The following is a 23,142-nucleotide window of genomic DNA, read 5'->3' as shown; positions in this document are numbered from 1 at the left end:
CGGGGCTGTGGTGGGGCTGGAACAGCGGTGTTTTCATCCCACAGGTCTCACCATGGGATTGCGGCTCTGTGCCCCTGTCCTGCTTCTGTGACGAGGCCCATGTCCTGTGGCTGCTGTGCCGTCACTGATGGTGATGTCACAAAGGGCCACTGTTGAGGCGTGGGACGCCCCGAAGGAATGAGGTGCTGTGCATGGGTTAGGGACAGGTGTCAGCAGATAAATTTTGTGTCTTGCAGGGCAAGAAGGCGTCACAGGAGGGGAACCCAGAGGGGATCCTCAGGGGGAGGCCACAGGAGGTGCCCAAGGTGGCACCACGATGGCCACAGGTGGCCTCGGCACACCCAGGGCTACCACTCATCAGGAACTGGAGGGTTAGGACGAGGGGAATGGCTCCAAGCTGGAAAAGGGGAAATTTAGGTGGAATGCTGGGAAGAAACTCTTCTCTGTGAGGGAGGGGAGGCCCTGGCACAGGGTGCCCAAGAAGCTGTGGCTGCCTCAGCCCTGGAAGTGTTCCAGGCCGGGTTGGACAGGGCTTGGAGCAACCTGGGATCATGGAACTGGATGACCTTTAAGGTCCCTTTGAGCCAAACCATTCCAGGATTCTCGTCAAGAAGAGGGAGGTGGCAGTGGAGCAGGGCTTGGAACAACACCGACAATGCCTTCAGTCTGCAGCCTGAGAGCTGAGGCTCTGCTTGGCTGAGGCTCCGTGGGGACGGACCAGGAATCTTCCAGTGTATTGCACTACCTCTCTGAAACAGTTCATTTTGCTGGATGTGTGGCTATCAAGTTTGCTCCATGATCTCAGGTTTGTTGCTATTGTTGATAAAGGTAAGTTAAGTAATCTTCAGCCACGAGGACACAAATCCTATCAGAATAAAGGAATAAGGGATGAAAAATCCCATCTCCTGTGCATGGCAATAATCGGATAGGCTTTCTTCTACAGTGCTCCCGTTTTAGAGCAGTGGGGGGAAAGGGAGGTATCTTAGATCAGTAAGAAGACAAGAATTTCCCAAGGAGCTGTGCCTTGAGCTGAGACGGATGCATTTTTGGGGACAACAAAAACAAGTATGTTTTTGGGAACGCGCTGTAGCTGGGCTCGCACCACCCCGCGCTGGCACAGCCTTCCCGGGGAGGTGGTGGAGTGCCATCCCTGGAAGGATCCAACGCGTGCATGTGGATCTGTAAGTGGCACTTGGGGACGCGGTCAGTGGTGACCTTGCCGGACAGCAGGACGCCCGTGCACTTTTCCCTAAGGGCTCGGTGCCCGCGCACGGCCCCACGGGACTTGTAGTTTTCCTCCAGTTTCTCCCCGCTCGCAGCCGCCGCTAAAGAACTACACCACCCGGCATGCCCAGCATCGCGCTGCGCACCCTGGTCGTGCCCTTCCACTGGGGCCGCGCGGTGCATCGCGGTGCTTGTAGTCCAACCTTCCCGCGCGGTGCGTGGCGCGGCGGCCTGTGGGGACTACACTTCCCAGCGACCGCGGCGCCGGGAGCGGAACCGGGAAGCGCGAAGATGGCGGTGGATAAGGAGCTGTTGGAGCGGGACCTCTACGGGCTGCTGGGGATAGGGGAGAAGGCGTCCGAGAAGGAGGTGAGGGGCTCGGGCGGCTCGGGACGGGCTCCTATTGTCCCCTCCCTCCCTCCCTGTCCCGCTGTCCTCGGGAGCGGCGTGTTCCCGGCGCGGCGCGTGCTGCTCCCCAGTGCTGAGCTGAGGGGCTGCTCCCAGCGCTGCTGAGGGACCGGAGCTGTCAAACCTCGGGCAAAGCCCGGTTTTACTGATTTTGGCGTTGTCCCGTCCCGGTTTTACTGGGATTGGCGTCGTTCCCTCAATTCACCCCTGTCCCTTCTCAATCCTGCGGGGCAAGACCCGCCTTTGGAGGAGGAGATGGCTTGGAGAGAACTGCAGGGTTGAGCTGGGACACTGTTCCTCTCGTTCCTTTGTGTGCTTCCAGAAGGCAAATTTCCGCCTTTATCAAAACATCCGGTTGTTAAGAAGTTTGTCCGAGTGCCCAAAAGCCACGTGGTTCATTTTGTAGGATTGGAATTACGCGTTCCCGGTTTTCAATTGAATTTTTTTGGGTAGTCGGTGCTAAACATAAGAAGGAAGCTCGGAGAGAGCTGCAGAGGGGCTTTGGACAAGGGCTTGGAAAAACAGGACAAGGGGGAACGGCTTCCCACTGCCAGAGAGCAGGGTTAGGTGGGACATTGGGAAGGAATTCTTTGCTGAGAGGGGATGTTGGAGGATGGAGCCCGGGGAGGATACGACTGTCCCTCAGCTGGACTCTAACGCAGGAGGTGGGATCATCTGCAGGGCTTTTCCTGCACATTCCCACTCCCGGCAGCTTTGTCCACCAGGTGGGGCCGGGACACAACTTTTTCCACTTGTTTTAGCAGGGAATTGGTTGGGAGTGGGACAGAGCGGCTTCCTTTTTTCCTTTCCCCCTTTTTCTTTCCTTTCCACTTCTTTTTCCGTTTCCCCATTTTTTTGTTTCCCTTCCCTCTTTTTTTTTTTTAATTCTTTCCCCCTTTTTGTTCCCCTTCCCCCTTTTTTTCCTCCCCCCCTTTTTTCCTTTCCCATTTTTGCTTCCCTTTCCCTCTTTTTGGCTCTCTCTCTGTTTTTTTTCCCTTCCCCATTTTTTTATCCTCTCCCCCTTTTTTTTTTCCCCCCTCTCTTATTCTTTTTCCTTTCCTTCCCCCTCTTTGGTTTCCTTTGCCCTTATTTTTTTTCCTCTTCCCTTTTTTTATCATCTCCCCTTTTTTCCCTTCTCTCCCTTTTTCTTTCCCCTCTCCCCTTTTTTTCCCTCTCCCATTTTTTTACCTGAGGTTTCCCTGCTCCAACACAAGACACCTGGAACTAAAAACAGCTTTTAATAGCTCCAACTCCCTCCAGACACGGGGCCTGGCGGGTTACCCTTGAACTTGGTTTTCCAAGTTGCCTTTTTGGGCAGAGACAAACCAGTTCCCCCCAGTAACTCCCAGTGTGGCCCCGCAGGTGAAGACAGCGTTCCGGCAGAAGGCCCTGACCTGCCACCCGGACAAGAACCCGGACAACCCTCGGGCGGGTGAGATGGAGCAGCTCTTCCTGGCAGTTTTCACTTCTGCAGGCCCCTGGAAGTGGCTCTGCTTCCCTGGGTGCTGAGGGAGTGCCTGGGTGTCCCTGGGAATACACACAGGGCTGGGAGTTGCTCCCGTTGGTGTTAACTCTGCTTTTTCAGGCTGAACAGTCCCTGCTGGGTTTAGAAACACCAGCGTTGGGGCAGTGCTGGAATTACAGTTGCACCTCTCCAGATCTTCCCAACCTTTGACTGCTTGGACGCTGCTTTAATCCCTGTCTCTCACAATCCAAACTTCACCAGCACCCCATAAATCCTATTATCTGTGGGCAGGGCCCGTTTCTGGTAGGGGAAAAGCCCTGAGTGTTGGCTGAGCTCACCCAAACTGGGAGCAAGGCCTGGCTTCCTGGCAGGCTGCCCTGCTTTGGAGAGCAGCAGTGGTAAAAAGTAACAGCCACGAGGGAAGATCTGGGGGGTTGTACCTGCAGGAGGCTGAGGAGTGAGGGGAAGGATGTGGGGAAGCCTCCAGCTCGTCCCCATCCCCTTCCAGGAGGAGGGGCAGCAATCTTGAGGAAAAATGCCAGGTTTGGGTGTCGGGCTGAAAAGCGGGAGGCATGGAAGGGGGAATTCCAGCTGCCTGCAGCACGTGCTTGCTGTGGATGGAGCTTGTGGAGTTAGCAATTAGTTTCTTCCTTGTGTGTCAGTACTGATAATTCACCTTCATGAAAATAAGCATAATCTGCCAATGCTTATAACAGGACAAGAGGAAAGACTTCTAAAGGATAGATGGCTGTAATGCAACAACTTCCAGTCCAACATAAGTGGGACTTCCTGATGGTGTGTTTGTACACAAACAAGAGGAAGTTGAAGGAAAAGGACTGAGAGGGAGAAGGAAATTGTGAGCTCCAGCCAAATGTGGCATGAAGGAGATATTGCAACCCAAAATAAGAAAAAATAAGTTTATGTGTTCCAAGATTTCTCTTAAAATGAAACAATCCCAAGTTTTGTTTCTTTATTTGCTCTCAAGTTTGTGTAACACCTTTGAGTCGAGGTGGCCCTGGTAGAGGTTGGCTTACAAACACTTTGGAAAGGTGATTTTTCTTCCTTGGAGAGACATTCCCACAGGAACTGTCTTTCCTGGTTCTTCCCCAGGTCCCTCACCTGCTTTCCCTCATCTTGCCCTTATTTCTTCTCCTTCCCAGCGGAAATCTTCCACCAGCTCTCCCAGGCCTTGGCCGTGCTCACAGATGCAGCAGCCAGGGTAAGGATGCTCCCTTGGGAAGGGTGGGACTTTGGGCTGTTGCTGGGAACTGTATTCCTGCCTGTCCTGCTCTCTGCTCCGACAGAGACTCCATGAATACAAATCCCAGCTGTTGTTCCCAGTAATTCTCTCTCTGTGAGATCAAATCTCAGATGCCAGGTAACAGCTTGGAGAAATGTGGTGCTTGTGATTTGCTGCTCTGCCCTGAGCTTGTGCCTTTAATAATGTGCTGGACTGGGGCATATCCCGTTTGATAACACCAGTGATAGCCATCCCTGACTCAGGGACCCCCAGTTCCCATGGCAACGGTGTATCTGCCATTCCCCTCGAGTCAGGGGCTGGCACATGAGTAATACCTGGATGCAATTCCTGAGGCTCCAAGCTGGGACACAGGAGAGCTTGGATCCTTCTGGAGCTGTGAGGAAGTGGCTGAGAACCCACTGCCCAAGGCCTGAAAGAACCTGGAAATGTCCCTGGGAAGAATAAAAACAAACCAGAAATGAGCAAGGAACTCTCTCCAGATAAGCTCAGGAGGGAACAAAGTGCTGATTCCGGGTGGTGAGAGCTAAAAACATCAACTGGCTCCTCTTTTCAAGTGCTGGCAGAGCTCGTAGCCCAAGAAGCAGCAGATGCTTCACCCCTGCTGGCAGGGTTTCAATCCCTGATGTCGTTGTATTCCCTGCTTTCCAGTTTCTCTCCCGGTTTCCGTAGTTCCCCACTGTTGTGCTGGTTCCTTGGCAGGCAGCCTATGACAGGGTGAGGAGGGCGAAGAAGGAGGCTGCAGCAAGGACACAGAAGCTCGATGAGAAGAGGAAGAAAGTAAAGCTTGGTAAGAAAATCAAACCCTTACGTTCTCCTGAAGTCTCCCTTAGCTGGGTGTTTGCATTTCTCTGTGACAGGAATTCCCCAGGGATCGGTCCATCCATGTGGGATGACCCTGGTTTCTTCGTGCCCAGTGCAGTGCAGGAGCCACCTGGAATCTCCTCCCACAGCCATAGCTGGGGTGGTCCTGCTCTGGGAAGGAGGGAATTAGGTCCTGCTCTGGGAATTAGGGGCTTTGAGGACTGCTAAGACTCCTTTGGTGTGTGGGGGCAGAGGAGAGGCAACAGAGCTAGCAGGATATTGGTGTAGCTGTAGCCAAGTTTGTGATCTTTCCATCTCCCTCTGGTCTGCAGGGGAAATTCAGATTCTCTTGGGATTGTTTTAATTCTGTTTCTTTCTCTGCAGATCTTGAAGCCAGAGAACGGGAAGCCCAGTGCCAGGAGAACGAAGAGGAGGAGGTCAGGATAACGAGATCATTAGAAGAAGAGGTAAGGATAAATTCTTAGTTCTCTCTGCTATTTTTGAGAAGAATTGCTGGAAGTATTTCCATTCAGGATGAAATCCATGAGATGAGGTGCAGCGAATCTCTGGATAGCAGTCCTTCAACCTTTGGGATTAAAAGGCTCTGTGAATCAGAGAATCCTGGAACGGTTTGAGTTGGAAGGGACCTTAAAGCCCATCCGGTTCCACTCCCTGCCATGCTCAGGGCCACCTTCCCCAGAGCAGGCTGCTCCTTTTGGAGCTGTCCCAGCGGAGCTGGCTGGAGGGGTGTCCCAGGAGATGGGAGTGAGGCCCAAGCTGTCCTTGGAAGTGTCCAGCTGGCGTTCCAGCCCTGGGTCTGTGCCTCAGGTGTCCGTGCCATGTTCCCTGTGCCGCAGATAATCCGCCTGCGTGAGGAGGGCTCCCGGCAGCTGGAGGAGCAGCAGAGGCTCGTCAGGGAGCAGATCCGCCTGGAAAGGGAGCAGCGCAGCCGGGGTGAGCACGGGGGAGCCCGGAGCCCTCACCTGCAGGGGGCACTGGGCTCTCTGGCAGCCGTCTACACTCTGCTTTTCCAGTTATCCCAGCACAACCCTCTTGCAGGGAAAAATGCCTCAGAACAGGTCTCCTACTTGTATTTTTGCTGACCCGTTCCTAGCAGCAAGTCTGGGCTTTCTAGAGGGGAAAAGTGCTGCCATGGAATATTCAGTTTGTGCTGCAGTTCCTGTTGCACAAGGTTTTTGGGGCTGGAATGGTCCAGTAGAAATCCCAAAGTGTTTCCTGACATCAGATGTATGTTCTCAGAGAAAATGTTGTGCTAAATGCTGAGAGATTTTCACCCATGTCCTCTCCATCTTTTTTTTTGTTGGCTTTCTCTCTCTTTAGGCAAGCAGGAAAGAAATGCAGCAGAAAGCAAAGTAACTCCTAAGCTCAAGGTAAGACATCCTCAGAAAGCTCGGTTTTGGTGAAAACTGGTAGAATGTGGTGGATAACAGCAGGAACACTTCAACCCTGCTGAGCTGGCACTTCCTTCTTAACACTGGAGGTTAAATTCCCCCATGGAATGTGCATCATCAGGTGAACAGCTCCTGTCCTTGCTGTTAGAATTCCTCCCTCCCTCACCTTTTCTTTGTCTGCTCCAGATTTCTGAGCCTAGGATTGAGTTGTCTGTGCTTCAAGCACAGGGGAAACATCTGCTAATTACCCTGGCAGAGCCATTAGCATCCTTTCAAGTGCGATCTTTTTTTATCCCAGCGAGCAGCAGCGTTTCTCCCTGTTCCCCAAACAGTTTGTTCCCTGTGCTCACTCCCAAGCTGAGATCACTGTCTTGGCAGGCCCGGGAGTGTGGCTGTAAATAGCAGACGTGGGGAATGTGCAGGGGGGTGGCAGCTGCTTGAGCAGGCAGCGCATCCGAACGGGAAAGATGAATTCCTGCCCTTTGTTTCCCAGCTCAGGTGGAAATGCAGGAAGGAAGATGAGACGGGAGGAGGATACTCCAAAGATGTGCTGTTGCAGATCCTGCAGAAGGTCCTGTCTGGCGCTCTTCCCTGTTTATCACTGGGTCTTCCCCTGCTCTCAGTGCTGTAAGGAGAGTGAATTCTGGGAAGCTGCATATCACAGAATCATGGAATGGTTTGGGTTGCAAGTGACCTTAAAAATGATTCAGCTCCACCCTTTGCCATGGGAAGGGACCCCATCCACTATCCCAGGTTGCTCCAAGCCCCATCCAGCCTGGCCTTGGACACTGCCAGGGATGGGGCAGCCCCATCTTCTCTGGGCACCCTGTGCTGGGGTCTCAGCACCTGCACAGGGAAGGATTTTATCTTAACAATCTCATCTGAACAGATAATCTGATCTAAATATCCAGTTTGAAGCCATTCCCTGTGTCCTGTCCCTCCACTCCCTTGTAAGCTATAAGCTGGAGTGGCTCACTTTTTTTTTCATCTTTCTCATGCAGTTTTCAGAGCTCATCAGCATGATCGTGGAGTCAGTTAAGGTTGGAAAAGATCTCTTAAAGCATCAAATCCAACCTTTGAACCAAGTTGGATCCTTTGATCCGTGAGCTGGGAGCTGTTTCCCAGCTTACAGCTCTGCCTGGCTCCCAGCAGGGACTCCTGCTGAAGCAGAGCAGCAGCAGGCTCTTCCCCCTGGATGCTCCCTGCCCACTTAGTCTGGCTCCGTGGCTGTGGTGCACTCTTTCCTTCTCTTCAAGCACTCCACATCCCTGCTGTGGGAAGTGCAGAGACAGGCACAGACAAGCCTGTGATCTGATCAATCCCAGCCTGGCATCTTTATTTTCCCTCTAAACTCTGGCTCTGAGCTCAGCAGCCCTCTTGCACCGGGGCTTGCTGGGAGCCAAGTGTGGAGCTCCATGCCTTCCCAGATTATTTCCTGGAGGGACAGAAATGGTGGGATCAGTGGAAGCAGGACAGAAATGGTGCCAGCTCAAGCCTCATGTCTGTGAAAACACATGTTTTCTCTTGTGTTCATATGATAAATGAACTTGACGTCTCTCCTGGCTCTGTTATTAACTTCCCTTTCTTCCTTTCCTTCTTTCCACAGTATGGAGATGTGCTCAATTTGTTGATCTCCAGCAGGAAGACTGGGAGCGCAGTGGTGGAATTTGCCACGGTGAAGGCAGCTGTGAGTGTGCAGAGCCCCTGCTGGGTGTGCTGGGGGTGGCACAGGACGGGGTGACAGCCAGGACACTGCCCTGTCATTAAGGCAGTGGAGAAGGGTAATGAGAGTCTGAAGGCACAGAGGCACGAAGGGAGTGGCGCAGCTGGAGGCACAGACCCAGAGATCAGGCGCATAAACAGGTTGTGCATGGGACAGGCTGAGGGAAGAGGCGCTGCCTTAAAGATCAGGCACCGAGCACTTACTCAGCTCTCTCTGAAGGTGAAATACCTTGGAGTTGGGCTTTTGTGTTTTGGAGGTGATACCAGGCATTTGCAGTGAAAAACAACCCAAAATGTCTTGGCTCACTGTGAGAATAATTCATGTGGCCGTGGGAGCAGAAATTATCAGTTACCTTAAATTTTAGTGGTTCCATCAGCTTGGGCTGTACAAGAGTCTCTCTATTCCTTGTTTGCTGTTCTTTCACTCACATCCAAGTAATAAAACCCCCCAGAACTGTGTGTGACCTGTTTATCAAAACTATTGGCAGGGGTGTGGACTGTAAAGGTGCTTCCCATGTAGTGAAATCTGAGAGTCACGGAATGCTTTGGGTTGGAAGGATCCTTAAATTCTTATGGAATGGAATCAGAGGATGGTTTGGGTTTGAAGGGCCCTTGAAAGATCGTCCAATTCAAGCCCCCTGGGACACCTCTCACTATCCCAGGTTGCTCCAAGCCCCGTCCAACCTGGCCTGCAGCACTTCCAGGGATTGGTCTTGTTTGTTCCCTACTTGGCCTTGAGGCCAGCCTGAGATGGGAGCACAATTCTTAGTGACCTGTGAGGGAGCAGGGTCTGGAATTCGGGTGGTGATGGAAGGATGTTTTCCCTGCCAGGAGATGGCTGTGAAGAATGAGGTTGGCCTGCTAAATAACCCCCTGAAGATTTCCTGGCTGGAAGGCCAGCCCCGGAGCCACCCCAGCACCGTCCTCCCTGACAGCATCAGCCAGCCCAGGACCTCCCAGGTAAGGACAGTGGGCTGTGGGATGCAAATCTGGTGCTGTAACAACCCAAATCTCAGTGTGCTCTGTAGCTGTGGTCACATAGAAGCTCTTGGTGCCAGGCCTGGCTTCCCCAGCAGCCTTTCTGTGCTGGATCAGTGGCTTTCTAAAGGACCTTTTGCCTGGGCAGCAGCACACTGGGAGCTGGAGCTATTTGGATGACTGGATCTTCACACATTCCCTTTGTCCCAAGTGAAGAGCAAGGGTGTTCCTTGCTCAGCCCAAAGCCTCCAGTGCCACTCTGATGGGATTTTTTAAAATGTGTTGACTGTTGGAATCCTCTGGGTGAGAGCTGCTGAGAAGTTCTTTTAGGGAGCCTTGGTTACTCACTGCATTCACAGGAGGAGGAGATTTCAGTGCTGGAAGCAAACCTCTGTTCTTAGGGTCTGCAGGAGGGAGGAGAAAGCAATATGAAACTGAGTGCCCTTTTGTGTGTTCACTCCCTAAATATTTGAAGCTTCTGAGATTGTTCAGTGCATTCACTCTCTTGATGTTTTATTAAGCACTTTATTTATATTATTTGTAATTGTACATCAGAATGCGTGGTTGTTATCCTGTCCATGCAGGACCAGGGAGAGTCCTGCAGCCACAGGAGATTCACCAGAGGGTTAGGAGGGAAACTGAGGCAAAAAGCAGACTCCAAACCAGGTTATTAGTGAATTGCTCACTAGCAGAGAGTGAGAGCTGGCCCGTTCCTGCCGAAGGGGGCTGCTGGTGTGGTCGGAGCTCGGTAGTGGATTCCAGCCTGCGTGGGTTCAGATCCCCGAGTGTGTCCTGGCCTGTTCCCATGCCCAAAGCTTGTTGGTGTGGAAGTGCAGCGTCTGCCTGCAGTGCAGGATTAGTGTGGTGGGGCAGCAGGGAGAGCAGGAAAGCAGCACAGGGTGCTGGTGACTCAGCTCTGCCCTGCACAGCCTCCTCAATCCCACCTGGCTCTGGGCATGGCGAGGAGCTGCTGCCAGGGACCTGCATCCTTCCCAGGAGTCGCACTGCTGGTGCTTGGCTGTCCTTTCTGCTGCTCTTACCTGTGAGAAGCTGTGATTGCACTGCAGCCTTGGATCTCCAAGCTGCTCTCCTTCCTGTTTGTCCTTGTTCCTACTCCAGACCCTCTCCAAATCCTCCTGCTGCATCCAGTAGGATGCTTCTAAAACCTGTAATGTGTTAACAGCTCCCCTTGGCCAATCTGCTTCCAGCTGACTTAACTTGTGCTCTCCAGTTGAAGACTGTGCAGAGTGAGCTCCCAGATCCCTTTTCCCCCTGCCTCTTCCTTTCACACCCAGCCTGGCTTCCCAGCCACCAGGCTCCACGTTCCTGCTTCCAGGCTGCACTTACCTCATTCTGATTTAAGCTGCTCTTGCTTCCTATTTGCTTCTCCCCTCTGTTTTTGTCTGAATCCACCCCCGTTCTCTTCCCACTCTGTGCAAAAGCAGCTCCTTCCCTGCTCTGCTCCAGGAAACAGCCCAAACCTGCAGTGTTCTCATGGCAACATGCTCCCTACTCATCCTCTGCTCCTTGTCTGGGACAGGCAGCCCAAAAATCTGCCGGTGAAGGACAGCCAGACCCCAGCCAGAGGGGTTTGGAAGCAGCTCCCAGGTGGAAGCTGTGCTGTGAGGAGGCTGCTCTGCTTCCACAGCCTTGTTGTCTCCTGCAGCAACAGGTGCACGTTGTCCAGCAGTTCCTGGAGAGCTGCTGGAGCCAAGCAGGCTCCAGTTGCCCTTGGAATTCAAGAGCTGTGGCTTGGCCAGTGTTACTCCAGGCTATTGAGAGCAGTGGCTGTGTGATGGTTCAAAGCACACACAGCGGCTGTGGAGAGCTTGTTTTGCCACTCCAGCAGCGTGGAACACTCGATTTTGGGAATGTTTTCCCTGCTCCTGCAGTGGCATTTCCCTGCCAGTGCTCCTCAGCCATTCAGTCCTGAGAAGAGCCTCCTGCCTGGCACTCTTGCACCTTTTCTAAGCTCCTTTGAGGTTTCAGAGGGTTTATTTCCTGTTATCTGATTTTGGGAGGTGAATCTTGCAGGGTAAGAGGCAGCTGTGCTTTCCCTGGAATATCCCTGCAGGTTGCTTTGGCCGCTTCCAAAGCTCCTGGTTATCTGGGGGCGTGGAGGTTTTATTATTGTTATTTTTTAAAAGAGCCATAATAGTCAAAAAGGTAAGAACTGGTAGTTTCTTTCAGCAGTTTGTCCTGATGCTGCCCAGAATGTTCTCAGCCTGGCAAAGCCCTTCCCACTGCCCAGCTCAGGGTGGGGCACTGTTCCTGTCTTGTCCCGAGCTGTGTGAGCTCTCCTCAGGTCCCAGCAGCTCTGTCCTTCCCCCAGCCCAGAGAAGCAGAGCCATACTGGTTCCCCTCCCCTCATAAAACCCTGCAGTGCCAGGGAGGATGGGTCTGGGCTGCTCCAGATACCCTGTGCTCCTGGTGCCTGGGGTTTCTGTGGCTTGCTCCCAAAGAAATGAGGCAACCAGACACTTCCAGTCACAGATACATTTATTCTTCCATGTCTGTACAGCTGGGAGCTCAGTGCATGCGTGAGGCAGCAGTGTCAGAGACATCTCTTCTCCTGCCAGGAGGGTAAATCCACTGCTGGTGCTGTATCAGGAGCCTACATGGATGCTTACCTGTTTCCAGGCTGGGAGTGCCACCTGCACTGGAGTTAGGGGAGAAGAAACCCACAAGGAGGCAGAGAAAAAACGGAGGAGCAGCTTTGAGCTTTCACATCCAAACACGGTGGGAGGAGAAGCCCCAGTTCCCGTCCCTCAGCCCTCAAAGCTTTGCCTTTGGGGTGCAGTGCTGCTGCCTCCTTGCAGGCTGCCTGCTGCTCCACAAGTGATCCGTGCCAAATCCCTGTGTGTCCCTGCCCCCCAGTGTTACATCCCCAAAGTAAGTCTTTCCCAAAAAATGCCAGTCTTCCCCGAGGAGGGGACGTGCAGTTCAGTGCGGGAAATTCCTGGGGTGGAGAGTGGAAAGTTGCCCAGGAGACAGCAGACAGTGCTCTCACCTGAGCACGTAGCCCATGAGCTCTGCTCCAGAGGATTCCTTGGCCAGGACAGGGATGGTCTCTGGTGGGTGAGGCGAGGACAACAAAACAGGCCACACACAACAGGCACGCTCCAGCATCCTTCCTCCCGCCGGGGTTGGAGGAAGCGGCAGCAGCAGTGAGTAACTGGGATGTGATGGACAAGGAGTACCTTCAAATGGCGTAATCCCTCGGGTTCTGTTTCCTGAGGGTCTGCAGCACATCCTCGAGCAGCGATAGCCCCAAATCCACTTTGAAGGACAGGAAGGGGTCAGCCAGGTCGGGAAGAGTGGTGCTGTTCGGGAGACCTGCCTCTGAGGGGCCGTGGTCTGTAGCCTGGTCCTTGTGCGTTGGAGAGGCTTTGTGGTACGGAGCAGCATCGGAAAAGGAGAGGTTGGAGTGGGAATCTGTGTGATCGATGATGTTGGGGCAGCTGGAACTGTCCAGGTACAGCCGGGGAGGCTTGGGAGGGGCTTGTGCCTTGGCCAGGTTCTGCTCGCTCTGACAGGACAGGTACTCAGACTTGTCCTTCAGATCCCTCAAGCATTCCCTCTTCTGGCCGTCCGTGTCCAGCGTGTGGCTGTTCTGGTTCAGGATGATGACTTGGTTGCCCAGCTTTTTGTGCCTCCTGAGGGAGAAGCGCCGGAAGAAGGTGGTGGACTTGATGGACCCTCTGCGCCAAGTATCCATGCCGAGGGAAGGCAGCGAGGAGCAGCAGTGCTGACTCCTCACAGGCGGGAGCCGAGGGATCAGCAGCGAGCCACGCAACGGGAGCAACTTCTTCCTGCCCCGTTCCCGGAGCTGCGAGGAACACGGGGAGGCTGGTAGTGCAGGAAATGCAAACTCCACGCCGTGGCAAGGAGCACTTGGCTCAGCTTGGATCTCAGGGAGTCTCCTCCTGGAGCGGAGAGGAGCGGCGGCGTGCGAGCGAGCTCGTTAAACGCGTGCTGCGGCTCCGGGCTGGTGGGGAACAGCAGAGGCACAGTCACCATGAGAACAGATCTAATCTGGCATCTAGAACAGAAGGGCACTCGGGTGCCATGGTAACCGGGCACCTTCTGTGGAGGGGCACCGCCGGAAAAGCGCCGTGGGTGGCTGGGAACGAGACGGTGACTCAGTGCCACCGAAGGAACCCAGGGAATACGGGCGAAGGGGGATGTAAAAAGCCACAACGCGGGAGGCAGCGTTGGGAGAATGGAGTGCCAAGGAGACTTACGCCCTGTTGGAGCAGCCCAGAGTCCAGGAGCAGAGAGGTGAAGCTGCCGGAGCACTCGCAGAACTGGGCTGGCCACGCTCACCAGGATGAAGCAGCAAGTCCAGGGAGAACTCAGCCAGGAGTCCAGGAATTCAGCCAGGTTGGACCCAGGATGCCAAAGCTCCCCAGCGCAGCCGCCGCCGTCCCTTCATGTGCCACCCGTAGCTGCTTCCCAGGCTGCAGCTCCCTGCGTGGATGTGTTTGTTTTGAGCCAAGCCCTTGCTGAGTCAGCCACGTCAGAAACTGGGTTTCACTCGATTGGTAATTGCCAGGATTGCAGGAAGTAGGTGTGTGGAGTGGCGAAGCCTCAGCCCACGCTCACGCACCCGGGAGCACGTGCTGGGAGCCCACCTGGATCAGGCTGCTCTCCCTCCTGCCGCTCCGAGGGCTCCTCATGTCAGCAGAGCTCCCAAACCAGGCTGCAAATAATCTCCTGTCTGTTTTAAATTTCAATCCCAGTGTGAGGTGGGGCTTCAGGTTTGTGTGGGTGATTCATCTGCATGAGTCTCACGCAGCCTCTTCCATCCAGCCCAGCAAATTCCTGAGGCTGGTGGATGGGACTTGGAAAGATCCCGGCTGAGGGCTGATGCCATCGGTGCTTTCTCAGAGACTGCTGCTGCCAGTACCCAAAGGTCATTTCGCTCAGGTGGCTCCTAAGACACCAATTAGACTCTTAATTTCCCACTTGATGTTCTGTTATCTGTTGTGGGCTTTCATTGTGTCCTCGCAGCCGGAGGAGCCACTTTGCTGGCATGGGATAAGGAATTGCACTCATCCATGTTTCCATGTGGAGACTTAGTAGCTGTGCTATTGCCTTCGTGTCCCTTCTGCTTCCTAAGAAATCCTTAAATACCTGGAGAAGCTGTGGCTGCCCAATCCCTGGAAGTGTTCAAAGCCAGGTGGGAGCAGCCTGGGCACGAGGTTGGAACCAGATGATGTTTAAGGTCCCTTCCCACCCAAACCATTGTGGGTGTGGGATTCCGTGATTCTCCGCGATCACCACTTAACCCGCTTCCTAGAAAAATGAACATGAAGGGGTTTTTTCCATTCACCTTCTCTCAAGACGTTTTTATTTCCACCTGAACTGTCAAGGAACGAGCTGGATGTTTCCAAGCCTTGCAGTGCTTTCATACATCCAAAATAGCGCGGCCACCTACCAGTGTGGAATGGCTTTGGAAGCAGTTCCAAAGCACCAGAGCAGCTGTCATCTGCTGCCCACGTTCATTAGGCAGAGTCTGCAATCGACTGCCTTGACGTGACAGTTGCTGCCACACACAGCAGCAAGGCTCCAGGAGCTTTGGAAAACTGTTCCATTCCTGTGTCAGGTTTGGGAACATCCCTGGTGGTTTTCTTTCTGCAGCCGCTTAGAATCACGGAATTGTGCCTGTTGGAAAAGACCTCCAAGGTCATTGATAGCAGCTATTGGAATCATGGAATGGTTTGGGTGGGAAGGGACCTTAAAGCCCATCCAGTCCCACCCCCTGCCACTATCCCTCCAAGCCCCATCCAGCCTGGCCTGGAACACTTCCAGGGATCCAGGGGCAGCCACAGCTTCTGTGGGCACCCTGTGCCAGGGCCTCAGCACCATCAGACTTAGTCACTTCCATGACTAATCCACGAAGGTTTGATTTTTTATGGCATTAGCCTTTATAACAGGTGAAGTGTATGCTGGACTTCGAGCACCAGCGTTGTAGGTGCAGGGTGAGCTTGTCATCCCAAATAATGCCCCATCCAGCCTCATGGAATGCTGGCTCCGTGTCTGTCCCTCTTTCCTCACCAACCACATTTACCGCTGGTTATTTTTAATCATCATTTTAATAACAATTCCTGGTTATTCCCCATAGCCAGGCAGCTTTCACCCACCTCACCCAATTTCTGTGGGATCAAATTGCTTCCTGCCCAGAACACCGGTGTTGTGAGGGGGATTTGGGGAGGGTCTGGGAGTCTGTGCTGTCCTGATGGGTTGTGTGTGTTTCCTGCTCCTTCCCAGGCGTCGGTGGTGTCCGAGCGGGACTACGAGAGCCTGGTGATGATGAGGATGCGCCAGGCAGCTGAGAGGCAGCAGCTCATCGAGCAGCTCCAGCGGGAAGACGAGGAGGAAAAGTCCCACACTTAGCGTGAGAGTATGGATTCTCCCCACCCCTCCGTCCCCCCAGAGCTGGTTCTTAATTTAAGTCAATAAACCTCCTTTTTTTTAAAGGTGGTGTGGGAATAAAAACTCCCAGGGAATGCAGCCCTTATCCCTTTCCAGGTTTGGGGAAGGAGTGGCTGCCTGAGCTTCACAGAGTGCAGGTGTTACCCTGCCAGTGTGTGCCCAGAGCAGCTGCCCCATCCTGTGGGACAGGGTGTGAGAGGTGCCATCAGAACACCAAACCTTGGAGCTTTTAGTCCCTGAAAGCTTGGATCCAGAGGGCTTTGGCCACAGCTTTAAGCAACCCACAGGAGGACGCTGGTCTCTGCGCAGCAATGTTTTATTGGTGTTACCCCCACAGCAGGATCCATACACAGCTGCAGACATTCCAGCAGTGTTGGGATTAGAGCCTGCGCCTGGAATAGTCACACAACCTTTCTGTGTTACTTTGGGAACCCCGTGTTAGGCTTGGAGGGCAGTCTAGGTCAGGAAGTCTGGTGGTGCTGCTGAGATGGGAACAGGCCTTGCTGCCAAGGGAAGAGATTCTCGGAGCACTGGGGGTAGGTTTAGTGGTTCCCCCTTGGATTTCAGGGATGAGATGGGATGGTGTCCGTGCTTGGCACGGAGCTCTCCAGGGCAGCCTGAGGAGGAGGCAGACAGGTCTTACTGAGCTTCCTCCAGGGCATGCTGAATACATGATTAAAATGTAAAAAGCTGGAGTTTGCCAGACTGCCATCCTGCTGAAGGCAGAGCTGGAGCCATCTGTTCCCTCTGCCTGATTCTGGGCATACCTTCCTCCCCCTGCTCTTGGGAAATGACAGGGATGGCAAAATTCCACTGGGTCCAGCTCTGCCTCCACACACCCTTCCTCCCCCTGCCCGAGTGCCTGGAGTTTGGGACAGGAGGGAAATAAGGGGGAAAAATTTGCTGCCAGTCCTAGAAGACGATCTCCAGCAGGATGTCATCTGTGTGGAACGCCGGATTCTCCCTGGCTATTCCCTGTGGAGGCACCAGACCAGGGTCTGGCCCACGCCGGTCATGCTGACCACGCGGTAGCCGAGGCTCTCCAGCTTGTCCAGGACCACGCGCGGAGCATCGTTCACGTAGTACTCACAGCTGCACCCAGGAAAGACGGGAATAAGGTGAGCTGGGGGGGACAGAGACGGGGATTTCCTGGTGGAAGTGAGCCTGCCTCGCTCCTGACCCCTGTAGGACCAGCGGCCACACCTGGCACGGGCTGGGCGAGTGTGACGCAGGGCCTTGGTTAACCCCAGGGGAAGGCACAGCCCACGGTGCCAAACCACGGGAATCCTGTCCGGGAGGGAAGGATCAGGCTGAATGGGAATGTGGCTCAGGGCCGGTGTCCAGAGCCACGTGCTGCTCGGTAACTGGGCTGGCACTGTGGCGGAGGGCTCACAGGTAAACACAGGCGAGCACGTTTTTAACACACCTGGGAATTCGTGGAGGAGGAGAGGAATGATTCAGGTGTATCTAAGGAAGGAAATCCCAGCGTTCTGCCTATGTCAGAGCACGTCTGTGAGCTGGGTGGGTTTGAGAGTCTGTTGGAATTTGGGGATTGGAAGAAGGTGCTGCTTTCAGCCAGGTGGGAAACCTTTGGAAAGCCAGTAGTCATCCATCCTGCATGGAGGTGCCAGGTGAGGTGAGCCCAGGCTACTCTGCTCTGGCAGTGCCTGGGAACTGATACTGGATCCTTGTCCAGCTCTGATTCCCAGTTGGTTTGTGCTGGCTCTGTGCTTGGAGCAGAAGCTGTCCCACATTGCTACCCCTTGATCCCACAAGTTCGAGCGCTGTGATGCTGCTCCCCCGTGAGGGGACCAGACACAAACTGGGCTGAATTGGGTGGGGATAGCCGAGCTGAGCTGGCCAGTGGGACCTTTGGCACTGGATGTGCCAGCCTTTCCTTTGACTTTTGGGACAAAGCCAAGAGCAGCTCAGCTGTAGCTGACTCGCAGTGCCGGATAAGCGGATAATGACAGGCTGCAGGATCCCTGGGGATCCTGTTTGGGCACCTGAACAAAGCCTCTCCTGCTTTTCCTACTAATAATGATAAAAAAGGATCCAAAAGCCTTTCCAAAGCTGCTCCTGCTTGGATTTCGGAGCCGTGCTGGGGCTGGGAGTGCTTTAAAGCACAAAATAACCCTGAGATGTGAGAGATTTTCCAGTTTCTCAAGACAGACTGTACTTGGCTGTAATTATAGATGTGGTGTAAAGATAATGTGCATTATTATAAGTGTCTTTGAAGTCTGTGCTTTCTCCAGGAGGGTTGCCACATACCCTTCAGATTCGCAGGGGGAGCTGGTAAATATTATTCCCATTATTCAGAGGAAGTAGCAGAGGCAGGGATTTGTAGGAACCTAAAAAACGGAGTGACTGAGCTAAAAGCAGGAGGGAAGAGTTCCCAGGGCTTTATCACAGCTGGGAGTTGAGGGAAATGAAGACTGCACCCTGTGGGTATCGGATACGCTGCCGTCTCCGTGTGCATCCAGTCAGGATGGAGGGGCTGGGATACCTGCAAAGCCTTTTCTCCCAGGTAAACACCAGCAGGGAAAAGAGGAGTCGTGCCAGACTGGAGAGGACTTGTGCCCTGGCACAGGTTGGGTTGTGGTCCCACCAGCTCTGCCTCCAGGTGCACCAAACCCAGAGAGCCCAGAGCTGCACCCACAGGGATGGGGCAGGAGCGTCCTCGGCATACAGCAATTTTTAGGGATGGAGCAGCCAACCTCCTTGGGATCTATGCCCAGCTCTCCTTCAGCTCCCTGAGGATGGGTTTGGCTGTGCCTGGAGGAGCAGGGACATGGAATTTTAGCAGCTGTCTTAGCCCTCAGCTCCCAAATGCAAAGGAAGGCATCGGGTTGCAGTTAAGATCAAAGGATGCTGGACGTGCCCAGACAGGGATTGGCTGTCCCTTGCCACATCTGGCTGTCCCTTGCCACATCTGGCTGTCCCTTGCCACATCTGGCTGCCCCCAGGGCTCTGACCCCAACACGGAGGGCAGGGACCACATCCCTGCTCCCCACTTAATGAGGGGCCGTGTGTCTGTGCAGAGCTGCGGAACAGGATCCGTGCGCTCCCTCCTTACAGGGATTTCAGTGCTTCACCTGTACATCCCAGTTTCCCAGCAGGTCTGTGCTGCTCAGGCTTTTCCTTCAGGCTCCCTGTAAGGTCATGGTTAAAGTTTTGGGGTCCAAGGTGCTACAGGAAGGGGGTTTGCAGCATCTGTAGCCAGGCTCTGCTCATGAAGGAGTTGGGGATGGAAAATCCTGCTTGGCCACAGTGCAGATCCTGGAGCTCCCAGCCCTGGTTGGGATTCTGGAGGAGGCAGCCGGGCTTGCCCCGCTGGCACGTGGCTGTGCTCTCGGCGCTGCCAGCAGCCACATTCCAGCCGGGGACTTTGCCCACTGCCTGTTGCTCAGGCACACGCAGGGAGGACGTGCCGTGCCGCAGGGATGGGCCGCGGGGATGTGCCGTGGGGACACAGCGGAGTTCCCAGCTGTGACACAGGCCGTGCCGAGGAGCAGGTGGGGCAAGAGCAGCTCAAAACGCTCCGGGCCACAGGGAGGGGAGAAAGGTGGTGAATCCACCAGGGAGATCCCATAGGAAGCTCGTATCCCTTCTCCCAAACAAGCAGAACGTGGTGCTCCTGTTCCTTACAGCACTGTGGCTCCCCCAGCTGCTGGGGCAGGCACCACAGGGGCTTTTATCTGTCTGTGCCTTCCTTTTCCACGTGAATCCCAGGGATCCTAGCCCAAATCTCTCCGGATCCAGTTCTTTCCTGGAGCTGCTGTGTTTCTCCCCGCTCTGTCTCCCGTCCCGTTGCGTAACTCCGGGCTCGGCGCGGCAGGTGGCAGCACGACGCTGGCACTGCTGCCAATCTCTGCCCACCCACAGGCTTGGGAATAGCAGCACGGAGATGGATCAGCCTGGCAAACCCCCCCAGGAATTCGGCTGGGATGGAGAGGGGGCCCTCAATACTTACATTTTATCTCCTCATCATTAACATTTCCCACCCCACTCAGATTTTAACGCTGCAGCAGCCGAGGATCCAGCACCTGGTGTTCGTGCCAGGCTGGTGCTGAGTAGGTGGGTTTTCCCAGCTCCATGCATGGAATGAGATGGAATGTTGGGATGAGATGCCCCTGCTGTGTAATGCCTCGTCCTTCTCCTCCTCTCCTTTTCCTCCTTCTCCTACTCCACACCACGGCACATGGGACACAGCAGGAATCGAGCTGCTCCTCTCTGTCAGGTTCTTTCGCATTTGGGGGTTTGTTTTGCTTTGCCATTGGTTTTTTTCCCAGGGAAAACCAAGAAGTGGGATATCAAGTGAGGGGGAAAAGGAAAAAAAAAAAAAAATTGGGCCAAACCATGAGGAAGATGCTGGTCACATCTCTGAGTGTTTGGCCGAAGGCTGGGGTCAAACTCGGCATGGGCAGAGGGGGGGACATGGAGAAGTGTCAAATATCCACAGTTTGGGAGTACGCAGGTGGAGGGCTTGGAGTCAGGGGTGACACAGTGGGAAGCAGCTCCAACCTTGGGGCTCAGCTGCCCATGGAAAAGATTTGGGAGCTGTTGGGAAGGGCTGGCTTGGGTGAAACCTTGAGCTGCACTGGAGGATGGGATGGGATGGGATGGGATGGGATGGGATGGGATGGGATGGGATGGACAGACAGACTCTGCGTGGGAGGGACAGGACAGACAGATTGTGGGTGGGATGGGATGGGATGGGATGGGATGGGATGGGATGGGATGGGATGGGATGGGATGGGATGGGATGGGACAGAACTGTGGATGAGCATCCCGGGTGGCTCGGCACCACCAAGAAAGGCCACAGGCAGAGCAAGGCAGGGATGGCAGTGAGAGAGGGAAAGGTGAGTCAGGTGCTAGAACAGGGTCAGAGCAAGGGAAAATAAAGAACCAAGTGAAATATCGGGCAGCAATTCCTCATTAACAGGACACGTGCGAGTCCTGGGATTAACTGCACAGCTGGAAGGTGCTGTGGGGAATGCCAGGAGCGAAAATGTTCCGCATTTCTTGGGAAAATAAGGAGAGGAGGACTTACAAGTTGTTCCCCAGCGTGCTCCTCTTCGTGGCCCCCAGGATGCTCATCAGGTGGGGATCCGAGTGCTCGTCACCCACCATGGTGGGCCCAACCTCCTGTGGGACAGGCACGGAGCGGTGAGTGACCCGTGGTGCCACCCCCTGTTCCCAGCACAGCTCCAGTGAGAGCCCTGAGGGAAGGGAATTGCCATCAGCCCATCCTGGGAGGGGCCACTGCCAGGAAAGCGCTCGGTTTCCAGCCTGAGCTCGATGCCAAGTTTCAGGCTGGAAATGTTTGCTTTGCCCCTTTAGCAAAGAACAGAGTTTCCAAAGTCTCCTGGAGCCCTGCTGCTCCAGGCTGCTCCCTCCAGTGCCATAATGCAGGTGTCCCTTCCTGTACCTTATCCTTAATCTCTCAACCAACTTGTACGATCCCCAGTGCTGCTGCCAGCAGCTGCTCTGGTGCTGCAGCATCCCCACACGTTCCCATTCCCAATCCACTGCTGCTTCCTTTGGGACATCTCCAGTGGCAGCAGTAGCAGTGTCCATCACAACTCCCTCACTTTGCTCATTTGCTGGTTTCACTGTCCCCGTTTCCTGCCCCAAACTGCACCAGCAGATCCAGGCTTTGGGAGGGGGATGACTGTCAGGAAAAGGGAACCCCCAGATAAAGACATGGCTGTGGGCTCCTCCAGCATCCTGCAGGATGTGGGTGCAGGATGTGGGTGCTGCCAGTGCCGGGGGGTAACGTTTGCTTTGTGGCTTCATCTGATGGTGACAGCCAGCAATCCCATCAGTGCTCCCGGACGGTGATCCCAGCCGCTGATCCCAAACAGTGATCCCAACCACTGCCCGGCTCCTGCCAGCCCCGCTCCCTTGGCCGCGTTTTCCACGCTGGAATGGCTGTTGGGGGCCGAGGGGAACCCAGCCGCCAGGACAAGTGGAGCCCTTTGGCGTCCGTGGGATCCTGCCGCAAGTTTCCCCAGGGAGTCGGGAGGGTTTGGGGGCAGCAGAGCCGCGCTGTGGGCACCGGGAGCTCTCACGGAGTTGTGCCGGACACCCCACACCGGCCGCTGGGGCCGTGCTGGGGGTCCCCCAAACCTGCATCTCCCCAGCAGCAGCAGGGCCAGCCCATCCCGGGATCGCCGCGGGCCACCGGAGCCACCGCTGACGGGCGCACCGCGGGCTGAGCGGGTCCCACCGCTCGCCCCGGTCGGTCCCTGCCCGCCCCCCGGAATTCCCCAGCCCCGGGGGTCCCGCCGGGACTCACCAGGCGGATTTGGGTGCTAATGAGCAGGTACGGCATCTCCGCTCCGCCGCTCCCGCCGCTGCTCCCGGGGCACCGTGCCCGGGGCCGCCCCCGGTCCCGCCCCGCCGCCGCCGCCGCCCCCGGGCAGTGGCGGGGAAAAGGACTCCCAAAGGGGTCAGAGGGGCCCCGCCGGGGCTGGGGAGCGGGAGGCACCCGGGGGGCTCCGACGGATCCCTCGGGATCTCGGCTCTGCCGTCCCAACAAGGGATGGGCGGACGGTGAAGGGCTGGAAGGTGATGGAGCGGGAGGGGACAGGGGACAGAAGGTGATGAGCAGGGAAAGGATGGACCGGGAGCTGATGGACCGGGAGATGATGGACGAGAAGGTGGTGGGCAAGGAGGTGATGGACCAGGAGCTGATGGACTGAGAGACAAAGGACAGGAGATGATGAGCAGGGAAAGGATGGACCAGGAGATGAGAGGCAGGGACGTGGAGGATGGGGAGATGGAGGATGGGGAGATGATGAGCAGGGAGACAGAGGACAGGAGATGATGCTCAGGGAGGCAATGAACAAGGAGATGATGGACAGGGAGATGATGGATAGGGGAGATGAAGCAACAGGAAATTAATAGCAGGGAGATAAAGGAGCAGGAAATGACAGCAGGGAGATGAGGACTGGGAGATGATGGAGCAGGAGCCAGGGAGGTGGCGAGCCCTGGGCCCTGCAGAGCATCCCTGCTCCCACCCCACAGCCCGACCAACACTCCCCTGAAGCAGAATGTTCAGCATTACTGACTTTTTTTGGGAAAAAATCTGTTTTTCTGCTGGCTGTCGAGTTTTTATCTGGTGACACAGGGGTTTAAATCCCTTCCTAATTGGAGGAGAAGCTCATTTCCTGGGACTGGGACAGGCAGAGGTGCTGCATATCCATTACTATTAATCTGTTATTAACCCCTATTAATTGTTGTTGTTATAGTTATAATTATTATTGTTGCTAATTGTTATTATTGACATTGTCATTGACCCGTTGGTTGGGTTTGGTGAGGTGCAAGAAAAGCCAGAAGCTGACGGTCTCCTCTTCCTAAAACGCGTCCCATGAATCCCAGTGTGTCCATTTGGAGTTCTCCATGGGATACCTCACCCCACGGGTTAA

At 54.8% G+C, this 23,142-nt stretch overlaps 3 protein-coding genes across 3 annotated transcripts; 1 reads left to right on the top strand and 2 right to left on the bottom strand.

Moving 5' to 3' along the window:
- The first annotated feature begins 1,478 nt into the window (after positions 1 to 1,478).
- On the top strand, positions 1,479 to 15,753 carry DNAJC17 (DnaJ heat shock protein family (Hsp40) member C17). The gene is made up of 11 exons (XM_039552871.1): positions 1,479 to 1,593; positions 2,995 to 3,064; positions 4,258 to 4,316; positions 5,058 to 5,145; positions 5,544 to 5,626; positions 6,017 to 6,113; positions 6,501 to 6,550; positions 7,065 to 7,142; positions 8,178 to 8,258; positions 9,125 to 9,253; positions 15,545 to 15,753. Exons 1-11 carry the CDS (start codon positions 1,516 to 1,518, stop codon positions 15,668 to 15,670), a joined length of 939 nt encoding a protein of 312 aa, XP_039408805.1. The 5' UTR covers positions 1,479 to 1,515; the 3' UTR covers positions 15,671 to 15,753.
- C5H15orf62 (chromosome 5 C15orf62 homolog) lies at positions 11,753 to 13,972 on the bottom strand. The gene is made up of 2 exons (XM_010391908.4): positions 13,516 to 13,972; positions 11,753 to 13,259 (listed from the first exon to the last, which is right to left on the bottom strand). The coding sequence occupies exon 2, from the start codon at positions 12,987 to 12,989 to the stop codon at positions 12,474 to 12,476; it is 516 nt and encodes a 171-aa protein (XP_010390210.1). The 5' UTR covers positions 12,990 to 13,259; positions 13,516 to 13,972; the 3' UTR covers positions 11,753 to 12,473.
- Positions 15,754 to 16,009: 256 nt separating the features above from the next.
- GCHFR (GTP cyclohydrolase I feedback regulator) lies at positions 16,010 to 22,117 on the bottom strand. Its single transcript, XM_039552902.1, has 3 exons — positions 22,011 to 22,117; positions 20,763 to 20,857; positions 16,010 to 16,801 (listed from the first exon to the last, which is right to left on the bottom strand). Exons 1-3 carry the CDS (start codon positions 22,044 to 22,046, stop codon positions 16,678 to 16,680), a joined length of 255 nt encoding a protein of 84 aa, XP_039408836.1. The 5' UTR covers positions 22,047 to 22,117; the 3' UTR covers positions 16,010 to 16,677.
- Between the last annotated feature and the right edge of the window lie 1,025 nt (positions 22,118 to 23,142).

Source organism: Corvus cornix, chromosome 5, assembly GCF_000738735.6.
Source record: "Corvus cornix cornix isolate S_Up_H32 chromosome 5, ASM73873v5, whole genome shotgun sequence".
In the NCBI taxonomy this organism is placed as follows: domain Eukaryota; kingdom Metazoa; phylum Chordata; class Aves; order Passeriformes; family Corvidae; genus Corvus; species Corvus cornix.
Note: the sequence above shows the minus strand (reverse complement) of the source record. Positions and strands in the feature narration are given on the sequence as shown.